Source organism: Thalassophryne amazonica, chromosome 16 (assembly GCF_902500255.1).
Source record: "Thalassophryne amazonica chromosome 16, fThaAma1.1, whole genome shotgun sequence".
Lineage (NCBI taxonomy): Eukaryota > Metazoa > Chordata > Actinopteri > Batrachoidiformes > Batrachoididae > Thalassophryne > Thalassophryne amazonica.
This window is the reverse complement of record NC_047118.1, coordinates 86737514-86758239: the sequence shown is the minus strand read 5'-3', so window position 1 is coordinate 86758239 and position 20726 is coordinate 86737514. Positions and strand designations below refer to the sequence as shown.

The window sequence follows — 20726 nt, the reverse complement described above, 5'->3', positions numbered from 1 at the left end:
TTCCTGTCTTTTGGCAATTGCACCAAGTCCCACATCTCATTTTCAAGTAGGGACTCATACTCCAAATCAGCCGCTTCCTTCCATTCCTTTGCATTAGCGCTCATCATTGCTTCCTTCAGTGTACTTGGTTCATTTACACTACAGACATTGGCATAATGTTCAACAGTCACTATGTCTGCAAACTCATCATAGCCATACCTTTTTGGGGGTTTCTGACTCTGCCACATTCTCTCTGAGATTCGTTGACTGGTGTCTCATCAGCTGATGCTCCTCTCTCATCAGGACCACTGCCAGCATCACTGTCTCAACAAGACACTTCCACTTCCCGTTTCCAGTCAAAGTCTGCTTCATTGAAGATGACGTCCCGGCGAATCAGAATCCTTCTTTTCTCCTCATCAGACGGACGGTATCCCTTGGCATTGTTGGCATATCCCATGAAGCGAAGCTTCACCGCTTTCTTGTCCAGCTTTCTCCTTTCTACTTCTGGAACATGTGCATAGGCCACACAGCCAAATACTCTCATGTGACTGATGTTCGGCTTTCTGCCATACCATCTCTGGTACGGGGTCTGTTGCTTCAGAACTGATGTGGGCAGCCTGTTCTGCACGCAGGCTGCTGTTGCTACAGCTGACTTGAATGGCTTTCTAGACAGCTTACCCTCCACACATGCGTCACAGAAGGAGTTCTCTTTTTCTGCAGAATAGTCCATTCCACTCACCAGAGGTTTAAGCTCCTTCAGCATGGTGGTGTGGCCCAGTCTTTGATGCCATAGACTGGCTGCAACTGATGCACTTCCTGCTGTATGAGGAACAGGTGTACTCCCCTCCACATCCAGCTGATATAATCCATCGGATTGTTGTGTTCCCATTCCTCGAAGATCTCCATCTTTTCCATGTATGTAGCACCGGGTCTTCTTGAACTGCAATGTATTCCCTTTTTTCGCAGCAGCTCCCACTGAGAAAAGATTCCCAGACAGCTTGGGAACATAAATGCACATCATACATTGTGACATCTTTGACATCACTAACTTTGAAAGTCATTTTCAGTTTTACATTACCGAGTCCTTGGGCATCAACTACTCTGCTATTGCCCAGTTTCACTGATTGTGGCTTAGTGAATTCCTGGTAATCCTGTAGTATTTCTTTTGAACATCTCATGTGTTTTGACGCTCCAGAGTCAATCAGCCACTTGACCTGCTTCACTTTCTCATTCTGATTATTCTCTCTGGCAACAAATGCACTCTGTTTCACTCTCAGAATTCTCATTATCCTCACATGTCATCCGTTTAGCCGTGTGGGTTTGATTTTTATTTTTTAACTTTGGACAATTTCGTTTTAGATGTCCTTCCTTCCCACATTTAAAACACTTCCATTTAGATCTGTCCAGTCCCCCAGGCTGTGAATCCTCACGCACTTGAGTTGCCATTGCAGAGGCACCACCTGCTGTTGCACCACTGGTACTGTCATTTGCCTGCACTCGTTTTTGTTCCTCATTTACCAATGATTGCTGCACGAATTGAAGAGTCAACCTGTCCATCTTTGTCTCTAGGGCAGTGACAATTGTTGCATAGCTGGGTGGAAGACTACCCAGTAATGTCACAATCTGATCCTCCTCAATTACAGCACCGATAGCACCAAGTTGATCAGTTAATTCTTTCATGCGCTTCAAATGCTCGGTTATCGTTTCTCCTTCCGTCATTTCACATCTGAAGTACTTCTTCTTTAGAAACAATTTATTAGCTAGGGTATCTCTCTCAAAATGTCCCTTCAGCATATCCCACGCTTCTTTAGGTGACTGGCAACTTGTAATCAAGTACAGTTGAGTTGTACTTACATTAAGCACCAACATTGAAAATGCTTTTTCTTTCTTCCTAGCGAATTTGGCTCGAGTGTACAACCAGTGTTGTATAGTAACGAAGTAAAAATACTTCACTACTGTACTTAAGTATGTTTTGGGAGACTTTGTACTTTGCTTGAGTTTTTTAAATTCAGCTTACTTTCACTTTTACTTCACTACATTTCCAACCTTAATTGCATACTTCTACTCCGATACATTTTCTAATGCGCCATGTCATTACTCGTTACAAAGCACGCATGCACGGGCACACACACACACACACACACACACACACGAAAAAAATTCATGTTTTCACCCAGAGACACCACTGATTACTAGTGACTGCAACGAAGTCAGGCCGATTTGTCATGAGGCATGTCCGGTAGGCTTTTTTTTGCAGTTGCACACTTGGGGGGTGTTTGTCAGGAAAATGATCATTTCTCTACATTGATTACAGACCTGCAGCGGGTCTGTAATCAACTTTTCTGCAGCGCAACTTTGCTTTGAACCTTGAACCGATCGAAGCAGTGATTCGCAGATCGAAGCAGTGCTTCGACCTACGATTCGTGGGTTCATTTGCTTTATCCTAATTTTTCCCCGCTAAAACCCCGAAGAGCATATGTATGTGAGTAATATTTAATATTTTTATGTTAAACCGACCTGTTATGGTCTTCTGAAACAGTTAATAGATGTATTTTATAACTTAAAAAGGGGACCGATGCTAAAGCGTTAGCATGTCTATGGCGTTTTCAATGTTAGTTAGCATTAAGCTGTTTGCATCAGCACGTTTGTGTTGATTTGTTTTCTGTATAATTAATGGCTCAGCGTTCGTTGTCTTAAGAGTCAAATTGTAATTTTTTTTATTTATTTTTATTTATATATTAATAATAATATCAAAAACAATAATAGTCTACATAATAGACAATAATAGTCAATAATAATAGACTAATAATGTTACAATACAATTTTAGAGAGACAAAAAGAACCTAATTTAACAAAACACAACAGAAAAGATAAAACCATGTAACAGTGAAAATAAATAAATACGTATAGAAATAAATAACCTAATAAAGGTTTCCTGTGAACACCTAGTGAGTAGCCTACTCTCATTTAGGTTTTGAAACCTTGTTTCTGAAGTGTTTTTGTGTGATGTGCACAATTTTCAGTATTTTGACTAATACCAGTCATTTACAAACCTAGACAAACGTGGTAATATAAACAAATCAGTCCGTTTTTGATTATTAACATTTACTTGTACTTTTACTTTCAATACTTGAGTACATTTAGTTGTACATTACTTGTCATACTTAAGTACAATAAATACTAGATACTTTGACTTTTACTTGAGTAGCATTTCAATTGGTGACTTGAACTTCTACCAAAGTCATTTTTTTAAATGGTATCTGTACTTTTACTTAAGTGTGATTTTCCAGTACTTGATACAACACTGCCCACGACCCTTATTTGGAGTAAGCGGTTGAAGATGAGTGAGTGAGTGAAATAATAAACAGGAAAACTTGACTAATTAACAAGGATGAGGAATGCCGGATAATATAAACACTACATAAGAATACAATACACAGGAGATGACACTAGAACTATAAACCCAGATATCATAAATTAAGCACCAGAAGCGTGAACCACGACAGGAGCAGTGGTAATTTGAAGTCATGGTGTTTAAGTTGACTTTTTAAAATTACTTTGACAACATACTACATAAATTTGAATGAAATGTGAATAAGCAACCTACAGCCAAGCTCTGTTAGATCAGAAGCAGAACAAAAATTTATAATTTGTCCAGACAGTTGAATTAAATTTTTAGCAAGCCAGAAAATTATATTTTTATGTCTTGTCTGATCTGGATACTGCATCCTTGTTGGTGAACTTCATGTTGGTGAACTTCATGCTGCTTTTTGAGCCCCACGTTTCTCCTGAGTTGTATAATTGTTGCATGGCCCGACTACTGTTTTTAGAAATAAATGGACGAACACAAAGTTAAAAGTGGATTCACGTTGTAAAAATGATTGTGTTTAAAGCCAAGGAAAAAATAAAGCCAGCAAGCCACGGTTGGAAAGGAAGCCACTTAGAGCACAGAGGCGGCTGTCCATGAAAGGACAACAGCAGCGCATGCGCAAAAGAGCGATTTTGCAGAAATAAATGGACAAACATAAAGTTTTGTGTGTTTAAAGTGCAGAAGAAAAGCCAGAGAGCCGCGGAGCCAGCGAGGAGCACAGAGGCGGCTCTCCAGGAACCCGTGGTTCGGGTCTAGCTGGTCTGGTGCATTACAGGTGGACAGCAGCCTGGCGCACAGCGCACATCTGCGGAACTGTGCTGGAGTGTCTATTTTTGGACTGCGTTTAAAAAAAAAAAAAAGAAGGGACATCTTTAAATGCTGCTGTGAATCTGTGAATTGAAAACCCACACTTTGAAGGGACCAGGTGTGGGAGGGCTGGAGGTTTGGACCAAACTCATGCCTAAACGTGTGCCAACATGGCGTTATCATGGCGCTATCATGGCACTACGTGGATTAGTGTGGCTGATGCGAGCCATTCGAGGCTATAATGACAGGTCGGTCGTGGCTCACTAGAGGCTGCTACGAGGCACATAGTGGCACCTTCATAGTGGATACGTGATAGATCAAAATGTGGGTCATTCTTCGAGTAATCACCCCACACCCATGCGTGGCTCCTTCTTCAGCCTTCGTTATTCGGTGGGACTGAGACTTTAGGCTCAAACTGCTGGTGACTCTGGTACTGGCACATTCAGATCTAATGGCTGCATTCACATAAGAAAAGGTGACCTAATGAGCTGTAAATTACCCCAGCGGTGCCATTTGTCACCCTCCGGTAGAAAAAGGAGTAGTGAGAAAAGGCTGGTAGTTGTAGTGTTAATGGATGCCTCACTTTCAGGTTGGGGTGCAGTGTGGAACCACAGAATGTTTGGAGCCCTTGGCAGAAATAACTGAAGGAATGAACAAATTGAAAATATAAAAATTGTCATTAAACTTAAATAAACCACGGATGAAGTGGAGGTGTTACTCACTGGGTGTTCACAGGAAACATTTATTTCTATATGTATTTATTCATTGTTAGTTGGTTTTATCTTTTCTGTTGTGTTTTGTTGTATCAGGTTCTTTTTGTCTCTTTCTCTAAAATTGTAGCATTATTACTCATTATGAGTTATTAATACTGTTATTGTTGTTGCTATTATTAATATATGAATAAAAATAAATAAAACAATACAATTGGACTCTTTTACGACAACGAATGCTGAGCCATTAATTATTATACAGAAAACAAATGCACACAAACGTGCTGAGATGCAAACAGCTTAATGCTAACCAGTGTTGTATAAAGTACTGGAAAATCACACTTAAGTAAAAGTACAGATACCCATTAAAAAAATGACTTTGGTAGAAGTTCAAGTCACCGATTGAAATGCTACTCAAGTAAAAGTCTTAAAGTATCTAGTATTTATTGTACTTAAGTATGACAAGTAATGTACAACTAAATGTACTCAAGTATTGAAAGTAAAAGTACAAGTAAATGTTAATAATCAAAAACGGACTGATTTTTTTATATTACAAAGTTTATCTAGGCTTGTAAATAACTGGTAGTATTAGTCAAAATACTGAAAATTGTGCACATCACACAAAAACACTTCAGAAACAAGGTTTCAAAACCTAAACGAGAGTAGGCTACTCACTAGGTGTTCACAGGAAACAGTTATTTATTTCTATATGTATTTATTTATTTTCATTGTTACATGGTTTTATCTTTTCTGTTGTGTTTTGTTTCATTAGGTTCTTTTTGTCTCTCTAAAATTGTATTGTAACATTATTAGTCTATTATTATTGACTATTATTGTCTATTATGTAGACTATTATTGTTTTTGATATTATTATTAATATATAAATAAAATAAATTTAAAAAATTACAATTTGACTGTTTTAAGACAACGAATGCTGAGCCATTAATTATACAGAAAACAAATCAACACAAACGTGCTGATGCGAACAGCTTAATGCTAACTAACATTGAAAACGCCATAGACATGCTAACGCTTTAGCATCGGTCCCCTTTTTAAGTTATAAAATACATCTATCAACTGTTTCAGAAGACCATAACAGGTCGGTTTAACATAAAAATATTAAATATTACTCACATACATATGCTCTTCGAGGAAAAATTAGGATAAAGCGATAAACAAACCCACGAATCGTAGGTCGAAGCACTGCTTCGATCTGCGAATCACTGCTTCGATTGGTTCAAGGTTCAAAGCAAAGTCGCGCTGCAGAAAAGTTGATTACAGACCCGCTGCAGGTCTGTAATTAATTCTAGAGAAATTATCATTTTCCTGACAAACACCCCCCAAGTGCGCAACTGCAAAAAAGCCTACCGGACATGCCTCATGACAAATCAGCCTGACTTTGTTGCAGTCACTAGTAATCAGTGGTGTCTCTGGGTGAAAACATGAATTTTTTTCGTGTGTGTGTGTGTGCGTGTGTGTTTTGTAACGAGTAACAGCATGGCGCATTAGAAAATGTATCGGAGTAGAAGTATGCAATTAAGGTTGGAAATGTAGTGAAGTAAAAGTAAGCTGAATTTAAAAAACTCAAGTAAAGTACAAAGTCTCCCAAAATGTACTTAAGTACAGTAGTGAAGTATTTTTACTTTGTTACTATACAACACTGATGCTAACTTCAACATTGAAACACCATATACCATGGGTTAAAGTTCTCCATCACCGCGACAGATTTCCGTCATTTGGAAAATTTAATCACATACGCATGCGCACGTGGTGTCATGTGTGTTTTGGGGCCAAAATATGATCTCATTCTGCGCTAATCAAAGCAGCAGCAATGTCAGTGTGGATGGCGCCGCACTCTGGAGGAAGGGACTGTGTGAATTTTCACTCCTCTCCGCTCTGTCTTCGTGAGAACATTGACAGACCTTCCCCAAGTAGAGCAGGGCGTGGCTTTGTTTTGAGGCTTTGATGGTTTGTTGTATTATTTAGCTTTATCTTAGTTTTCCCCCGCTAAAACCCTAAAGAGCATATGTCTGTGAGTAATATTTACCTTTTTTCATATTAAACCAACCTGTTATGGTCTTCTGAAACAGTTGATACATGTATTTTATAACTTAAAAACGGGACTGATGCTAAGGCGTTAGCATGTCTATGGCGTTTTCAATGGTAAAGTTAGCATTAAGCTGTTAGCATCTCAGCACAGCTTGTGTGCATTTGTTTTCTGAAAATTAAATAATTAACGGCTTAGCGTTTGTTGTCGTAAAAGAGTCAAATGTATTACAAATTGTAATATTTTTGATTTATTTTTATTTATATATTAATAATAATAATAGCAACAACAACAAAAGTAATAACTAATATTGCTACAATACAATTTTAGAGAAACAGACAGAAAGAACCTGATAAAACAAAACACAACAGAAAAGGTAAAACCAACTAACAATGAACATAAAAAAATAAATATAGAAATAAGTGTTTCCTGTGAACACCTAGTGACTCTTACACCTCCACTTCATCCCTGTTTTATTTAAGTTTAATGACAATTTGTTTTGGTCAAACCACATCTAAGCTGTGTTTTTACACAAGAAAAAAAATAAAATGCAGTAAACTGTACATTTGTGTCTTTTCATGAAAATAACATTAAAGATCACATATTACACTTTAGTCAGTCCTTTAAAATAGTTTTCTGGACTCTTGCTGTAATATGTTGTCAGTGGTTGAGATAGTTGCTGACGGCATCTAAAAATGCTCATAATCGGGTGAAACCTGATGGAAATCTCTGTGGTGTGTCGGTGATGTATGTATGTGCAAAATAAAACAAAACATTACTCCAAGTATGTTTTTAACGAGAATATAACATAACTTTGTTACAAGCTCAAACGTTGATGTTGCGTGATAAAGGCCTTTTAATAACTCAAAGAAATAATGGCAAAACTCACATGTAAATAAAAAAAACAAACAACAAAAAAATGATTAATTGATTACTAAAATAATCGTTTAAGAAGTTTAAGAATCGTTAATCATTTAAGAATGTGTTTGTATGGTTTTCATTCATTCATTCATTCCTCTTCCTCCAGATATTGGTTGTCTTGTACTGCTGCGGACCTTCTCTGCATCAGTGTTCCTAACCCATGGACTTGGATCCAGCCTCAAGCTTCGAAAGGAGGTCAACTCCTGACCCTTCCCTTAGTCAAGCTATAGATATTGCTCGAAGCCCACGTCCCTGCTCCCCCTCCTTATCTCCCTTATTACCTTCATCTGATCCTTCTTCACCCTTGTCTACATCCTCTTCATGTCCCAAATTGACAGATTATTGTAACCATGTAAAAGGTAGCAGCCAAGCACCAGAGACAGCTCGAGTGTCCTCCACATCTTCTCTGAACGCGCAGTCTGTCTTCTTACCAACACTCACTGTGCCCTCTGAATCAGTTCTATTCACTACACGGCTACCAGGTGTTGATGTGCCAACAAACAACATGGAGAAGGAGATGTATGATCCTTTCCATCCCACTGAGGGAGACCGGGAGAGCCGAGTAGAGGAACAGCAGGGGGAGAAGTATGACCCCTTTAATCCCACTGGCTCACCAGCGTCAGATGTTGGAGATGGAAGTGGCAAAGCCAAAGGGCTAAAGAAAAGTGTCGACAGAAATGAGGAAGACAAAGTGGAGGAACCCCCCGATTCCACAGATGCCCTGCCCGTTATGCCGAGCCCTTCCCTCACCACTCAACTTCATCTGAGAAGAAGAGTGGACTGTTGCAGAGATCAGAGGGAAAGTGTCCATTCTGATTTCTCTGAAATAGAGGAGGGGGAGATAGTTGGGGCTGCAGATAGAGATGGAAGCAAAAAGAGAACGACTGGAGAAAACATCAATTTGAATTCTCCAAGTGTTTCAGTTTTTGGGCTGAAGCCAGAACGCATCCTCCGGGTGCTGGATGGTGATAGTTTTGTGTCTGTGAGGGCCGAGGGAACTTGGGATGAACACGGGCAGCCTCAGAATGAACCTGTGGTTGGAGTGGAGGACTTGAGAAGAAAACTGGTCAGCAGGCGCAAAGAAAGATATCTCACTTTCCCTGCCTCATCCCCCCTCTCTCCTCAGTCTCCACGGTCTTCTCCACATCCTCCTTTGTCTGCACCATCTTCTCCACTTGTACCTCCTGCAGAGCAAAGCAGTAAAAATCATAAGTCCTCCAAGAATTCTAAAGATGCGGACAAACATAAGAGCAAGGATAGGAGTACTGGGGATGAGAAGAGAAAAAAGAGAAGGAAAGACAAAGAGGAAGGTCGGGAGAAGGGCAAAGACAAGGACAGAGCACGCAAGAGCATGAAAGAAGCTAAAAGGAGGAGCAGTAGGAGCAGCAGCCAGAAAAGGAAGAAGAGGCAACACAGCAGTCCAGAGGCTTTGAGGTCCCACATTTCAGGAAGAAATATGCACAGTCGATACTCCTTTTCTGGTCTCTCTCATGAATCCTATCAAGAGAGGGAGCAAAATCGGGACAGAGATAGAAACAGGGTCAGAGAGAGAGAAAGAGATAGAGATAGGTATGAAGGTCATACCAGAAGACGCAGGCGAGATGGACGAAGGGGAGAGTCTAGCTCTCGAAATAAGGATAGGGAATGGAAGGAAAGACGGCATTCAAGCAGTACAGAAAGGGGTAATTCTAAGAGGTCTAAAAGAAGCAGAGAAAAAAGGACAGGCAATAGAGATAGGCAGCGTGACAAAGAGCAGCAAAGGCGACGGGATGGTCGCCCAGTGGTTCCTCCATCTATTCAAGATCTCAATGGTTCTGACCTATTTGCCATAAAGCGCACAATTACAGTCACCACCACCACAACCACCACCACTTTACCCGGCTCTCCAATACATGCTCCAACCTCTCCTTGTAGACCTACACAGGAATCTGACAAACCCCATAAGAGGAAGAAGAAAAGAAAGTGGCACACAGGTGGGAAGAAGAATGAAGGGGGAAACTGTCGCAGTCGATCACAGTCCCTCTCGCCAACAGCCTATCACTGCTATGAATCAGACCGCTATTCAGACAAACTAGACATTGACATGCTCTCTTTGGATGGTGAGGCTTTGGACTCAGATTACCCATCTTTGGAAGATACACCACCTGCTCCCCTGCTTCCAGAGCCCCCGCTTCCCAGCCTTGACAGCAAAACTGCTCCCAAAAGTGGAGGACAACATTCAAAAACTACATCCAGCATGCGACAGAAAGTCGACCAGTTGGAGTCTTCGTCATCATCATCATCACATAGAACCAAAAGCAAAAGCCTCTCACTGTCAGGTACTTCAGTCTCTTCTCCCATCTCATCTTCTCTCTCCTCAAGTAAACGAGCCAGAAAGCAAGCAAAAGACAAGGACAGAGACAAGAGTTTCAGAAAAGATTCAGGTCGCTCTGGCAAAACTAAGAAGGACAGTGTTGGCAGTCGGAAAGGGAAGCTGCAGTCCAAAGTCTCTGTGTTGTTGCGTGATGGAGTGAGTAGCACTACAGGGGCTTCAGTTGGCTCTGGGAAGATGGGTATGGAACTGTTGGGGTCCGGAGGTACAGGAGGAAGTGCTGGAGCCTCTGTTGTTGGTGGCTCTATTGCTGTAGTTTTCTGCAGGGACAATGAAAGCCGTTCCCCTTTCCTCAAACCTTGCTCAGAGCCATTGTCACTGGGCAGTCGCAGTAAAGATTTGGCAAGTTTGGGTAAGCGCAGCAACCTGGCTGCACCACCATCTTTGTCTAGTCCTGCAGGGTTGAAGGCTAAGAAAGCAAAGCCCAGTTCCATCACATCAACTTCTTCTTCTGCTTCCTCCCCCACATCATCTCTTTTAACCAAACGTCGTCGTCGACTGGGTAGGAAGGTAAGAGAAAAGGGTGGCACTGTAGGCATGATAACTAGTGATGTTGGTCAGTCAATGGTCACTTCTGAAGGCTGGGATGGAGCCTCTACAGAGGTCTTGTCAGCTGTTGGAAATGGAACCAAGTCAATAACTCCACATACTGGGCCAACTTGCCCTACATCTTCTTCCTCCTCTTCTTCCACCTCTTCTGCCAGTGCTCTCCCACCTTCCTCCTCACCACCCCATACACCTCCTCCTTGTATGCCCTCATTGCGGGACACCAGGGAATCTTCTCCAGATTCTCAGACAGTAGACAGCAGTTGTAAGACACCAGAAGCATCTTTCCTTGTGGAAGACTGTCCAACTCAAACGAGCCCTACAATGCCACTATCCAGTCCATCCAGTTTGTCCACCCCACATGGAACCAGCCTCACCACTGCCTTGTCTACACCCCCCAGCAAGCCTCTTCCTCTGGATGACATACCAAAATCCCTGGCATCACCCCCTTGCCCATCGTCTTCTGCAGGGTGTGGACTTGCTTCGCTTTCAATGTCTTTGTCCTCTTCAGACCCTTCCTCCTCCTCTGTGTCTTCATCGTCGTCAACTAAGCCTCCCCCTCCTCCACCTCCACCGGCAGCGTCAGCCCTCCCCTGGAGTCTGCAAACTGGAGTTGACTGCACAACTGGAGGAGTCTTGGCATGTGAGTTTTCCCTCTGTATACAGGTGATATTTTCATGATTGTCACATTTAAGGTGATTGTGCTAGAATTTGGTTATTTTAGTGGTTTAAATGCAGCTTTCATTAATTAATTGCATCATTCCTCTTTAATTGCATCGTACATATTTAGCTTAGTTTTTAGTTTAGTTTTCATATTTAGTTTGTCAATTTCTGATGTTGTTAATAATCAACTAAAAAAAGCACTGGAAATGGGAGTGCTTAACAATCTGTATCCACAAAAATTAATGTATATTTGACAGAAACAGCAGGTCCCAAATCAGCAGTAACACCACCACTTCTGTGTTACAAGTCCCATTTTATGTTTAACAGAAGAGTGCTGAAAATTCAGTTCAGCAATTTCATCATGGTGGACAGTAACTCGACCTCTAACCTTAAGCTGGGCAGACACTGTATGATATTTTCAATCGATGTACTCGGCTCCAGCTCAAACTGTGCGACAAAACCGAAGGGTTTAAAAGTTCAGAGTGCACGATTCATAGTCTCACACTGTACGGCCCGATGCTCTGATGCGATCTGACTGCTCACATTGTACGTTCAAAAACCACACGTCGGGCTTGTAACAGACGCTTTTTTTTGTTGTTTTTTTTGTTTCATGCCTATCAGCATGCACAGTGAGTGAAATCAGGTGGGGGGAGACTGAACACATATGCGCGCACACACAACAGACAGCAACCTGATTCATGAGAGAATGGTTAAAAAAAGAAAACATAAGCATTCATAACAGGTGCTGCTACTTACACTGTTGTATAAATAAACTATATTTCATACGGAGTCTTACCGCTGTGCTCATCTGTCGTAAATCCTGTTGTCTGCTGTGTGTGTACATGCGCGCACATATACGTTCAGTCTCCCCCCACCTGATTCCACTCACTGTGCGCGCTGACAGGCATGAACTTTAATATGATATTAGGTTATTGCGAGGGAATGCAATAAAAAAACCCACAAGACTTTACATGAGATTACTGTTTGCTCTCTCCGGTGTTTGCACATGCACAGTGCGCAAGGTAATCAGCGCGTAGATGCTTGTAGCGCTGCTTCAACAGCGCGGAACCCTCATGAGTCAACGACCAAAATATCAAACAGGTTTGATTTTCATCCGACCATACGATTCCCGATCGGAGGTGGTCGTGAGATGTTAATCGCAGCTCGTTACTCCATGTCGACTGCACGATGCAGGACGCACTATTAAGCTGAAACTCGGCGCAATCCAAAAAAATTCGCGCACGAGTGAAAAATCGGCTGAAAAAGGGCCAAAAATCGCACAGTGTAAGCCCAGCCTTAGTGACATGAAAGTTGGGGTTTCACAGGGGTTAGTCCTAGGCCTCCTGCTTTTCTCCTTTTATATCGCACCCCTTGGGCACATATTGTGGCGTTTTGGGATTACCTTTCATTGTTGTACTGATGATACTCAGTTATACATGCCGATAACTGCTGATAGTCTCATTCACTTAAAATCCTTAGAAGATTGCCTTGCATCAGTGAGAAGCTGGATGTCTAGAAACCTCCTACTTTTAAACTCTGATAAGACTCAAATGATGGTTCTTGGTCCAGTGAGACATCAGCATCAATTTGACCAGCTAATGCTTAGCCTAGGCTCATGTGTCATACATCACACTGACAAAGTGAGGAACCTCTTTTGACCTCCACATTAGAAATATTACAAGCACTGCTTTCTTCCACCTGCAAAATATAGCGAAGATTGTCTATGGCTGATGCTGAGACCCTGATTCATGCGTTTATCTTTCTAGATTGGACTACTGCAATGTTCTATTGTCTGGTTTACCACAGTCCAGCATTAGGGCTCTCCAGTTGGTTCAAAATTTTGCTGCCTGACTTTTGACACAAAGCAGAAACTTTGACCACATTACACCCATTTTGCTGTCTCTTCACTGGCTTCCTGTTCCAGTGAGATCAGATTTTAAGGTCTGTTACTAACCTATAAAATTGTTCACGGACCGGCACCAAGGATTGGGAGCCTTAATTTAAACATTAATTAATCAGTCTCAGATCTGAAAGTAGCAAATCGTATGATACTATTCACCAAGAGTTTCCCTCTGAACAAAAAATGAACCACAGCAGAAATATTTACATTTTATTTACAAATATATAAGAAAATGAACAGTTTACTAGTGTTTTGAGATTTGCTTTCAGTTTGAGTTTGAGGAAGATATTTTAGAAATTTTTATTCTTTATATTTTTTGTATTTCTTGTATTTGAAATGACAAACAAATTAAAATGTGTCAGAAATACGTGTTCCAATATTTTAGGAGGGCACAGTATCCTAACCTTTTGTTGAGTGCAAAATGAGTGTGATATTGTTACCGTCTTGTTTAAGAATGTTTAATTTTCACTGTTGCTGCACTTTGTGTCAAATCATAGTCATATCGTACATCATATTTATTAATTTACATCTACATTAAAAAAAAATGCTTAAAGTGGCAGCGGGTTAAGAGGGCTGTTATTAGGCGTGGTGTGGGGGGGGGCTCCCCCAGAAGCTGAAAGGCAAAAAAGGAAAAATTCTTAAAAATGTGGCCGTCTTGGGGGGGTGGGAGCAGGTTTTAGCCATGCTCATGCTCCCCTGAAGCATTTGTTCATAAAAAAGTTTGAAGGACCTAAATGACATATTGAGATGCTGAAGAGCTTTGCTCATTCGTGTTTCCGACATTATACATATTATAACTGACAATCACCCATCCTATGCCATGTTGCCTTCACTCGCAATTGCTGTTTTGCGTTGTTCAGCAATTGCATAAAATAGACTCTCATCTATTTTACCCCCACCTAGTTGGCGGCATAGCGACCCCTTATCTTTTGTTGCTGTAAAATGTCATTTTATTTGAAAATGATTGGCAGCTGGTTGCTTTGACCCTCTTGTAGATAAGGTGACTAAGGGGTGATGGGTGTCTCAGCCATGCTTAGCAGTATTGTGAGCAATGTAGTTGGAACACCCTCTACTGGACAATCTACATAATGGCACCACTTCCAACAACAGTTTTCATATTGGCAAAAATAACACTGATACAGATATATTTGTGAAAGCCAGTGGTGGGCACAGATAACCAAAAAATTAACTTTGATAACAGATAATCAGATAACTGAAAAGTTATCTTTGATAAAGATAAACCGATAAACCACCCAAAAATGTATCGGACGTTACAGATAACCGATAAATTCCAGTATTGTCTCTGGTACACTTGCAACTACTAACAAGCTGAATTTGAGTTTTAACACCACAATCGCTTTTGGAAGCCTCAAAAGCGACAATAGACCCAAACAATGAGCCCGCACTTCTGTGTTTGAACATCCTGCCCCCTGCTGGAACCTCTTGTTTACTACACGGCTTCTAGCACAGAAGCACCCTGAGAGCAGCCACAAAGCTAGCTCTCTACCAATCAAAATGCTCCAGTCAGGCGGAGGTCTTGGAAAATAAAGTCATGCTGGCTTATGGTTTGGTGTGAATACTGATAGAATAACTCCATTAATGTCAATTCTGTCATTTGTACAAAGTTAAAATATAACATATGAGGTAGGGTGGTTCAAAAAAATAAAAGTTGGAAATTCATTACTCTCACCCCTTCATTTTATGATGCTTTGGGAAAAAAGAAAGCCTGCCAAATATTTTTGTCATACATTAATATTTAGAGGTAGCACATCATAGCTGAAGGTTGTAAATATATAAATTATCGCTGCCCGAGTGCCCGTGCAATAGGTTATTCATTATCCAGTATCTAATCACATCACTTATAAAGAGGATAGAAGTTAACCACCTGAGTGTAACTAAAGTATAATTTTATATTCAATTTAAAACTATACCTGGGTTTAAATATTTCTCACAAACAACATACTTTCAAAAATGTTATTTTAGGCTACAAGCTGAAAATTTTGCTTCAATTCACAGCTTCTTTTCTTTCAGATCTTTGGTGATGGTGAATCTAACGTGAGATAAATGTAAAAAGAGACACTTGCTGACTTAGCATGCTTAACCATTAACTGGAAACTTCAGTAAAACATGTCACCTACTAGAAGTAGAACATTTGTATACCTTATTGGTTCCACCGACTGAAATAAAGGGAAACAAATTGCCCTCAAATGGGCAAATACTCAAGGTATTTTTCTTCAAACACACTGATTTGAAGAAAACTGTCCATGATGCTGCTGTGACCTCTATAGACATGGCAATTCCTTTTTGGGAGAGAGCTAGAATCCCACTGAGGGCAAAGCAGCATCTGATCACAAAGTTAGAAAAGGTGTTCGGAAAATGGAAAACATTGAAAAAGACCAAGAATCGCAATACAGACAAGCAGAAGAAAGATGAAACAGTGTTTTGTGAATCTTTGGAGGACTTGTTTGACATGGCACATCAGGATGTCCTAACAATGGTAAAGTTTGAAGACGACAGTTTCTACTTGCTCAGGTAGAGGATGCATGACAGGCATAGATAAAATACAAACTGCCAAAGAACAAAGAGCAGAAAAAAGGAAAGCTGCAGAAGCAAAATACAAAGAGAAACTGGAGGAGCCTGGACCATCTAATGTCTCACTACCTGACACTGTCTCCAGCCAGAGTGAAGAGAACACAGAACATCCAGATGAATGTTATGCCAGTGCCACAAAAAGCCAGTAAAATTAAAGCTGTTGTAACACCAGGACTTGCAGCAGCATTGGATAGGACCAAAACAACAGACAGAAGTGCCACCTATATTCTGACTGAAACGGCAGCAAGTCTTGGTCATGATGCAAGCAACTTAAATATCATTATCATGTAAAGGATGTTCTCTTATGTTACACAGCTGTATAATTGGTTCTTGTGCTGATTCATACATTTTTGAATATTAAGTACTGCAAGGCATAAAGAATATTATTGTTTGGAGCTAGATCAAAATATATGTGGAAATATATAAAGCATAGACTTATTTAAATGTATCAATAATGAAACAGTATTTCATCAATAAAATGAAAATGCAATGTTTGATTGTTACAAAATCTTCGCTACCCCAGTATGTAGGTTTTGTAGCATGATACATGTACGAGAAGAACTGCATCTCACAATTCATGTTTTAGTGTTAACTATTTTATGGGATATGAAAAGATTTGATTTTCCAATGTATTGCCATAATTTCTGTCCTGACATATCAATATTAAACTGACAGAAATAATTTGGAAATATCTGGAAATGACCATACTATATGACAAAGTTATTGCGAGCAAAATCTTTAAGGTCTGTGTGCTACCAGTAAAAATTATTAGAGTTTTATGAAATTGTACATGATGTGTTTTTATGTTAGGTACAACAAATTTAGAGGGTGAGACTTGAAGTTTTTTGAAAACATTTTGACCATTTTTATGGACCACCCTAATACGAGGTCTGTTAGAAAAGTATCGGACCTTTTTATTTTTTTTCAAAAACCATATGGATTTGAATCACGTGTGATTGCATCAGCCAAGCTTGAACCTTCGTGCGCATGCGTGAGTTTTTTCACGCCTGTCGGTTGCGTCATTCACCTGTGAGCAGGCTTTGTGTGAGCACTGGTCCACCCTCTCGTTTTTTTTATTGCGAATAAATGTCTGAACCATTTGGAGCTTTGCTGCATCAGTTTTTTTTCAGAAACTGTGAGAGACCTCCAGGTGGACACCATTTGGAAAAAGTAATATGGCTTTCTGGGACGATTAAGGAGTGATCCAGATTAAGGAGTGATCCAGATGGTTTAAAGACAGCCCAGAGCTGCTGAGAGCGCGCCACACTCAGAGCGCCGATCGACAGGCTCAAACCCCGCTGAAACAACCAGATCATTTCTAATGTGAAGGCTTTGTTGATCCGGGACGTCGTCTGACTTTCACAAAAAGGCAGAAGGCGTGAACATCAGCACTTTTTTGGCACATTCCACTGTTACAGGAGTTTTTTTCATGGAAAGAAAAGCGGAGGGACGCGCCACGGAGCTTCATGACGCGGCACAAAACCACCTCCGTGTTGGTCTCACAGGACGGCTTTGAGATGGCTTTCTGGTTGCTTTTCAGTCGTGTGATTATCCGAGAAATTGAGCATGAGCAGGATATGCCCCAACATGTCCTGTGAGGCTTCATCACGGCGTTGCTTTGTGTCATGCGGCTCCACCGCGACGCGCGGAACTCCTCCGCACGTCTGTCTCAATGTGCCGAAAAACTGCTGATGTCCACGTCTTCCGCAATTCCTTTGCTAGCAAGGCAGCGTCCAGTTTAGAAATGAAGGGCACATTCCACTGTTACAGGAGTTTTTGTCATGGAAAGAGGAGCGGAGTTCCGCGCATCGCGGTGGAGCTGCATGGCGCAAAGCAACGCCGTGATAAAGCCTCACAGGACATGTTGGGGCATGTCCAGCTCATGCTCAATTTCTCGGATAATCACACGACTGAAAAGCAATGGAAGCCGCCTGAAAGCCATCTCAAAGCCGTCCTGAGAGACCAACACGGAGGTGGTTTTGTGCCGCGTAATGAACGGCTCCGTGGCGCGTCCCTCCACTTTTCTTTCCATGAAAAAAACTCCTGTAACAGTGGAATGTGCCGAAAGTCAGACGACGTCCCGGATCAACAAAGCCTTCACGTTGGAAATGATCTCGTTGTTTCAGCGGGGTTTGAGCCTGTCGATCGGCGCTCGGAGCGCGGCGCGCTCTCAGCAGCTGTGGGCTGTCTTTAAACCATCTAGATCACTCCTTAATCTGTGTAATCCCCATAAAATCGTCCCTGAAAGCCATATTAATTTTCCGAACGGTGTCCACCTGGAGGTCTCTCACAGTTTCTGGAAAAAAAATTGATGCAGCAAAGCTCCAAATGGTTCAGACATTTATTCGCAATAAAAAAATGACGAGAGGGTGGACCAGTGCTCACACAAAGCCTGCTCATAGGCGAATGACACAACCGACAGGCGTGAAAAAACTCACGCATGCGCACGAAGGTTCAAGCTTGGCTGATGCAATCACACGTGATTCAAATCCATATGGTTTTTGAAAAAAAAAAAAAGGTCAGATACTTTTCTAACAGACCTTGTATATCTTTTAATGTTGAATAATGCACTAAGTCTGAGTCTTGTAACAAACACAGACAGATCGCAAAGGATTCTGGGTAAAAGTGCCTCTGCTAAACACTGATTGGTTCAGTCATTCATTATGTAAACCAACACGTTAATGTGACGTGTGTCGTGTGTTGGTGTTTACAGATAAATGTGCTTTTGTAAAATATTCCATTTTTTATTTGTAAAAACAGGCATTTTTACGGAGCCCTGGAAGTGTCATCGCAAAATGTTTTGCATGTGGAGAGAATGTGTGCTCATTTTATTAGTGCTGTGCGCACGTTTTATGATGTTGTAAAATGTGCACTCAATATTGTCTTGACACATAAATGTTGGCTTTACACTGTGCGAGTTTTGTCCCTTTTTCAGATGATTTTTCATTCGTGCGAGAATTTTTTGGACCGAGTTTCAGGTTAATCGCGCGTCCTGCATCGTGTCGTGTACATGGAGTAACAAGCTGCGTTTAACATCTCACGACCACCTCCTGATCGCCATCGTATGGTCGAATGAAAATCAAACCTGTTTGATTCTGGTTGGCCGTCGTGAGGCTATCCTGCTGCTGAAGAGCAACAAGCATCCAACCGCTTGCACTGTGCATGTGCAAACACCGCAGACCTGTCTTGTAATCTTTTTTTTGTTGTTGTTGTTTGGTTTTGTTTTTAAACTTTGATGTCTCCCATCAAGAGTTTTTGTAAATTAAGTTTTAAAAAAAGCTTATGTTTTGCTTCTGGAAACACGAGTTCGACGTGTGGTTTTTGAACATACGTGTGTGAGAACATAAATCGTGCGCTCGGAACGTTTGTGGTACAGTTTGAACTGAGAGTACAGTGATCTGCTCAGCTTCAGGACGAATACTGCCATGAACACTACTGGCCAGTAGATGGCAGTAGAGGCATTGAAAACTTGCCAAAACAAAATTCCAGATAATCCGTGTCTGCTACATTTAAGATGCATGGAATTTAACAAACGCAAATACAATAACGTCTATAAACCCAGAGAATATATTCACAGGAGTTTTAGGCACTAGACTTTAATGCTGTTGTCCGTGGAGCCTGAACAGAGTGTCTGAAATGCATTTCTCATGTCGTGAACCTACTGGGATTTCTCTATTCTACTCATAATGCACTGCTGGGCAGAGCATGTGCTCACTAAAACCTTAAAAAGTAGCACATTACTTTAAAACTAAAACATATATCTGATATTTTCACTTTAGAAAACTTCAGACATGAGTAATTCTAAATAACTTGTCCAAAATTAGTTTGGTTAAAATTTGAACCATAAGTTAAAAATGTATGCCTCTGGATGACTTGGGTGATATTGCCAGCGTATCAGTATGGTGTTAAAGGAAATTATTTTTTGTGTGTGTGTGTGTGTGTGTGACCAGTTCTCCTTTGCCTGCAGAGGATAGAGTGGTTTCTTATGGAAGCAGCTCTCTTCTGTTTGCAGAGGGTGGAACTATACATCTGTTAGGAAACTTTAAACAGGTAGGTGCTCAACTGATTTTAAATTTTAAAAATGTTTGCCGCTGTTCAGCTTTGTTTACTACGTTATTGGTCTAAAAGTTATCGGACAAAAATTTATCGGAAGATAATTAGTCCGATAATGGTTTTTAAAGTTATCTAAAAAGATAATCCGATAATGAAAACATTATCTTCGATAATTATCTGTTATCGGATTATTGGAACTGTGCCCACCACTGGTGAAAGCTCATATCAGGTGGGCTCTAAAAATTTGGATGCTATATTGACGTCATTCACTTCTTGGATATCGAGGGACAGGGCTAATCCACTTACTGATCCACACTCTTGTCATGTTGTGTACGGCAGGGGTCAAAGAGAACATCGACAGGGCTGACTTCCTATAGGCTGCATTATAATTGGCTGCGTGCTGGCCACCATTTTGAATGTGTGTAAAGCCTGGTTCAAACGACAGGATTTTAAAATTATCTTTAGGTTTCCAAACCTGAGAGACCACATACGTGAAGATAAAAATATCATAGCTCTAACAGGTTTGGTTGTACAGTGTGTGGTGTTCAGCCACACGGTAAGGACAACACCACACACGAACGATTTTTTGCAGAAATTAAGTGGTTTCAGCGCAAGTCAGGACTCAGGACGGTACTCAGCATGACTGGAAGCCACACCCTCACAAGACAACATTACCCGATGCCAATTTATGATTCCTGCTGTGTTCCATTGTTCCTGAAGTATAAATTACGCAGGACTGTTTTTATACCGTGTACACAATGCAGCAA

General features: G+C 40.9%; 1 protein-coding gene across 3 annotated transcripts in view; it reads left to right on the top strand.

Annotated features, from left to right (window-relative positions):
* Positions 1-20726, top strand: part of scaf1 (SR-related CTD-associated factor 1) — a 111052-nt gene that overhangs the window by 14561 nt on the left and 75765 nt on the right. For 2 of the 3 annotated variants that reach the window (XM_034189597.1, XM_034189595.1), the window contains exon 2: positions 7941-11394. In XM_034189597.1, the coding sequence (XP_034045488.1) occupies positions 7995-11394 (3400 nt within the window). In that variant the 5' untranslated portion in view covers positions 7941-7994. Of the gene's footprint in view, positions 1-7938; positions 11395-20726 lie in introns of all 3 variants that reach the window. The other variant, XM_034189596.1, reaches the window with a different exon arrangement.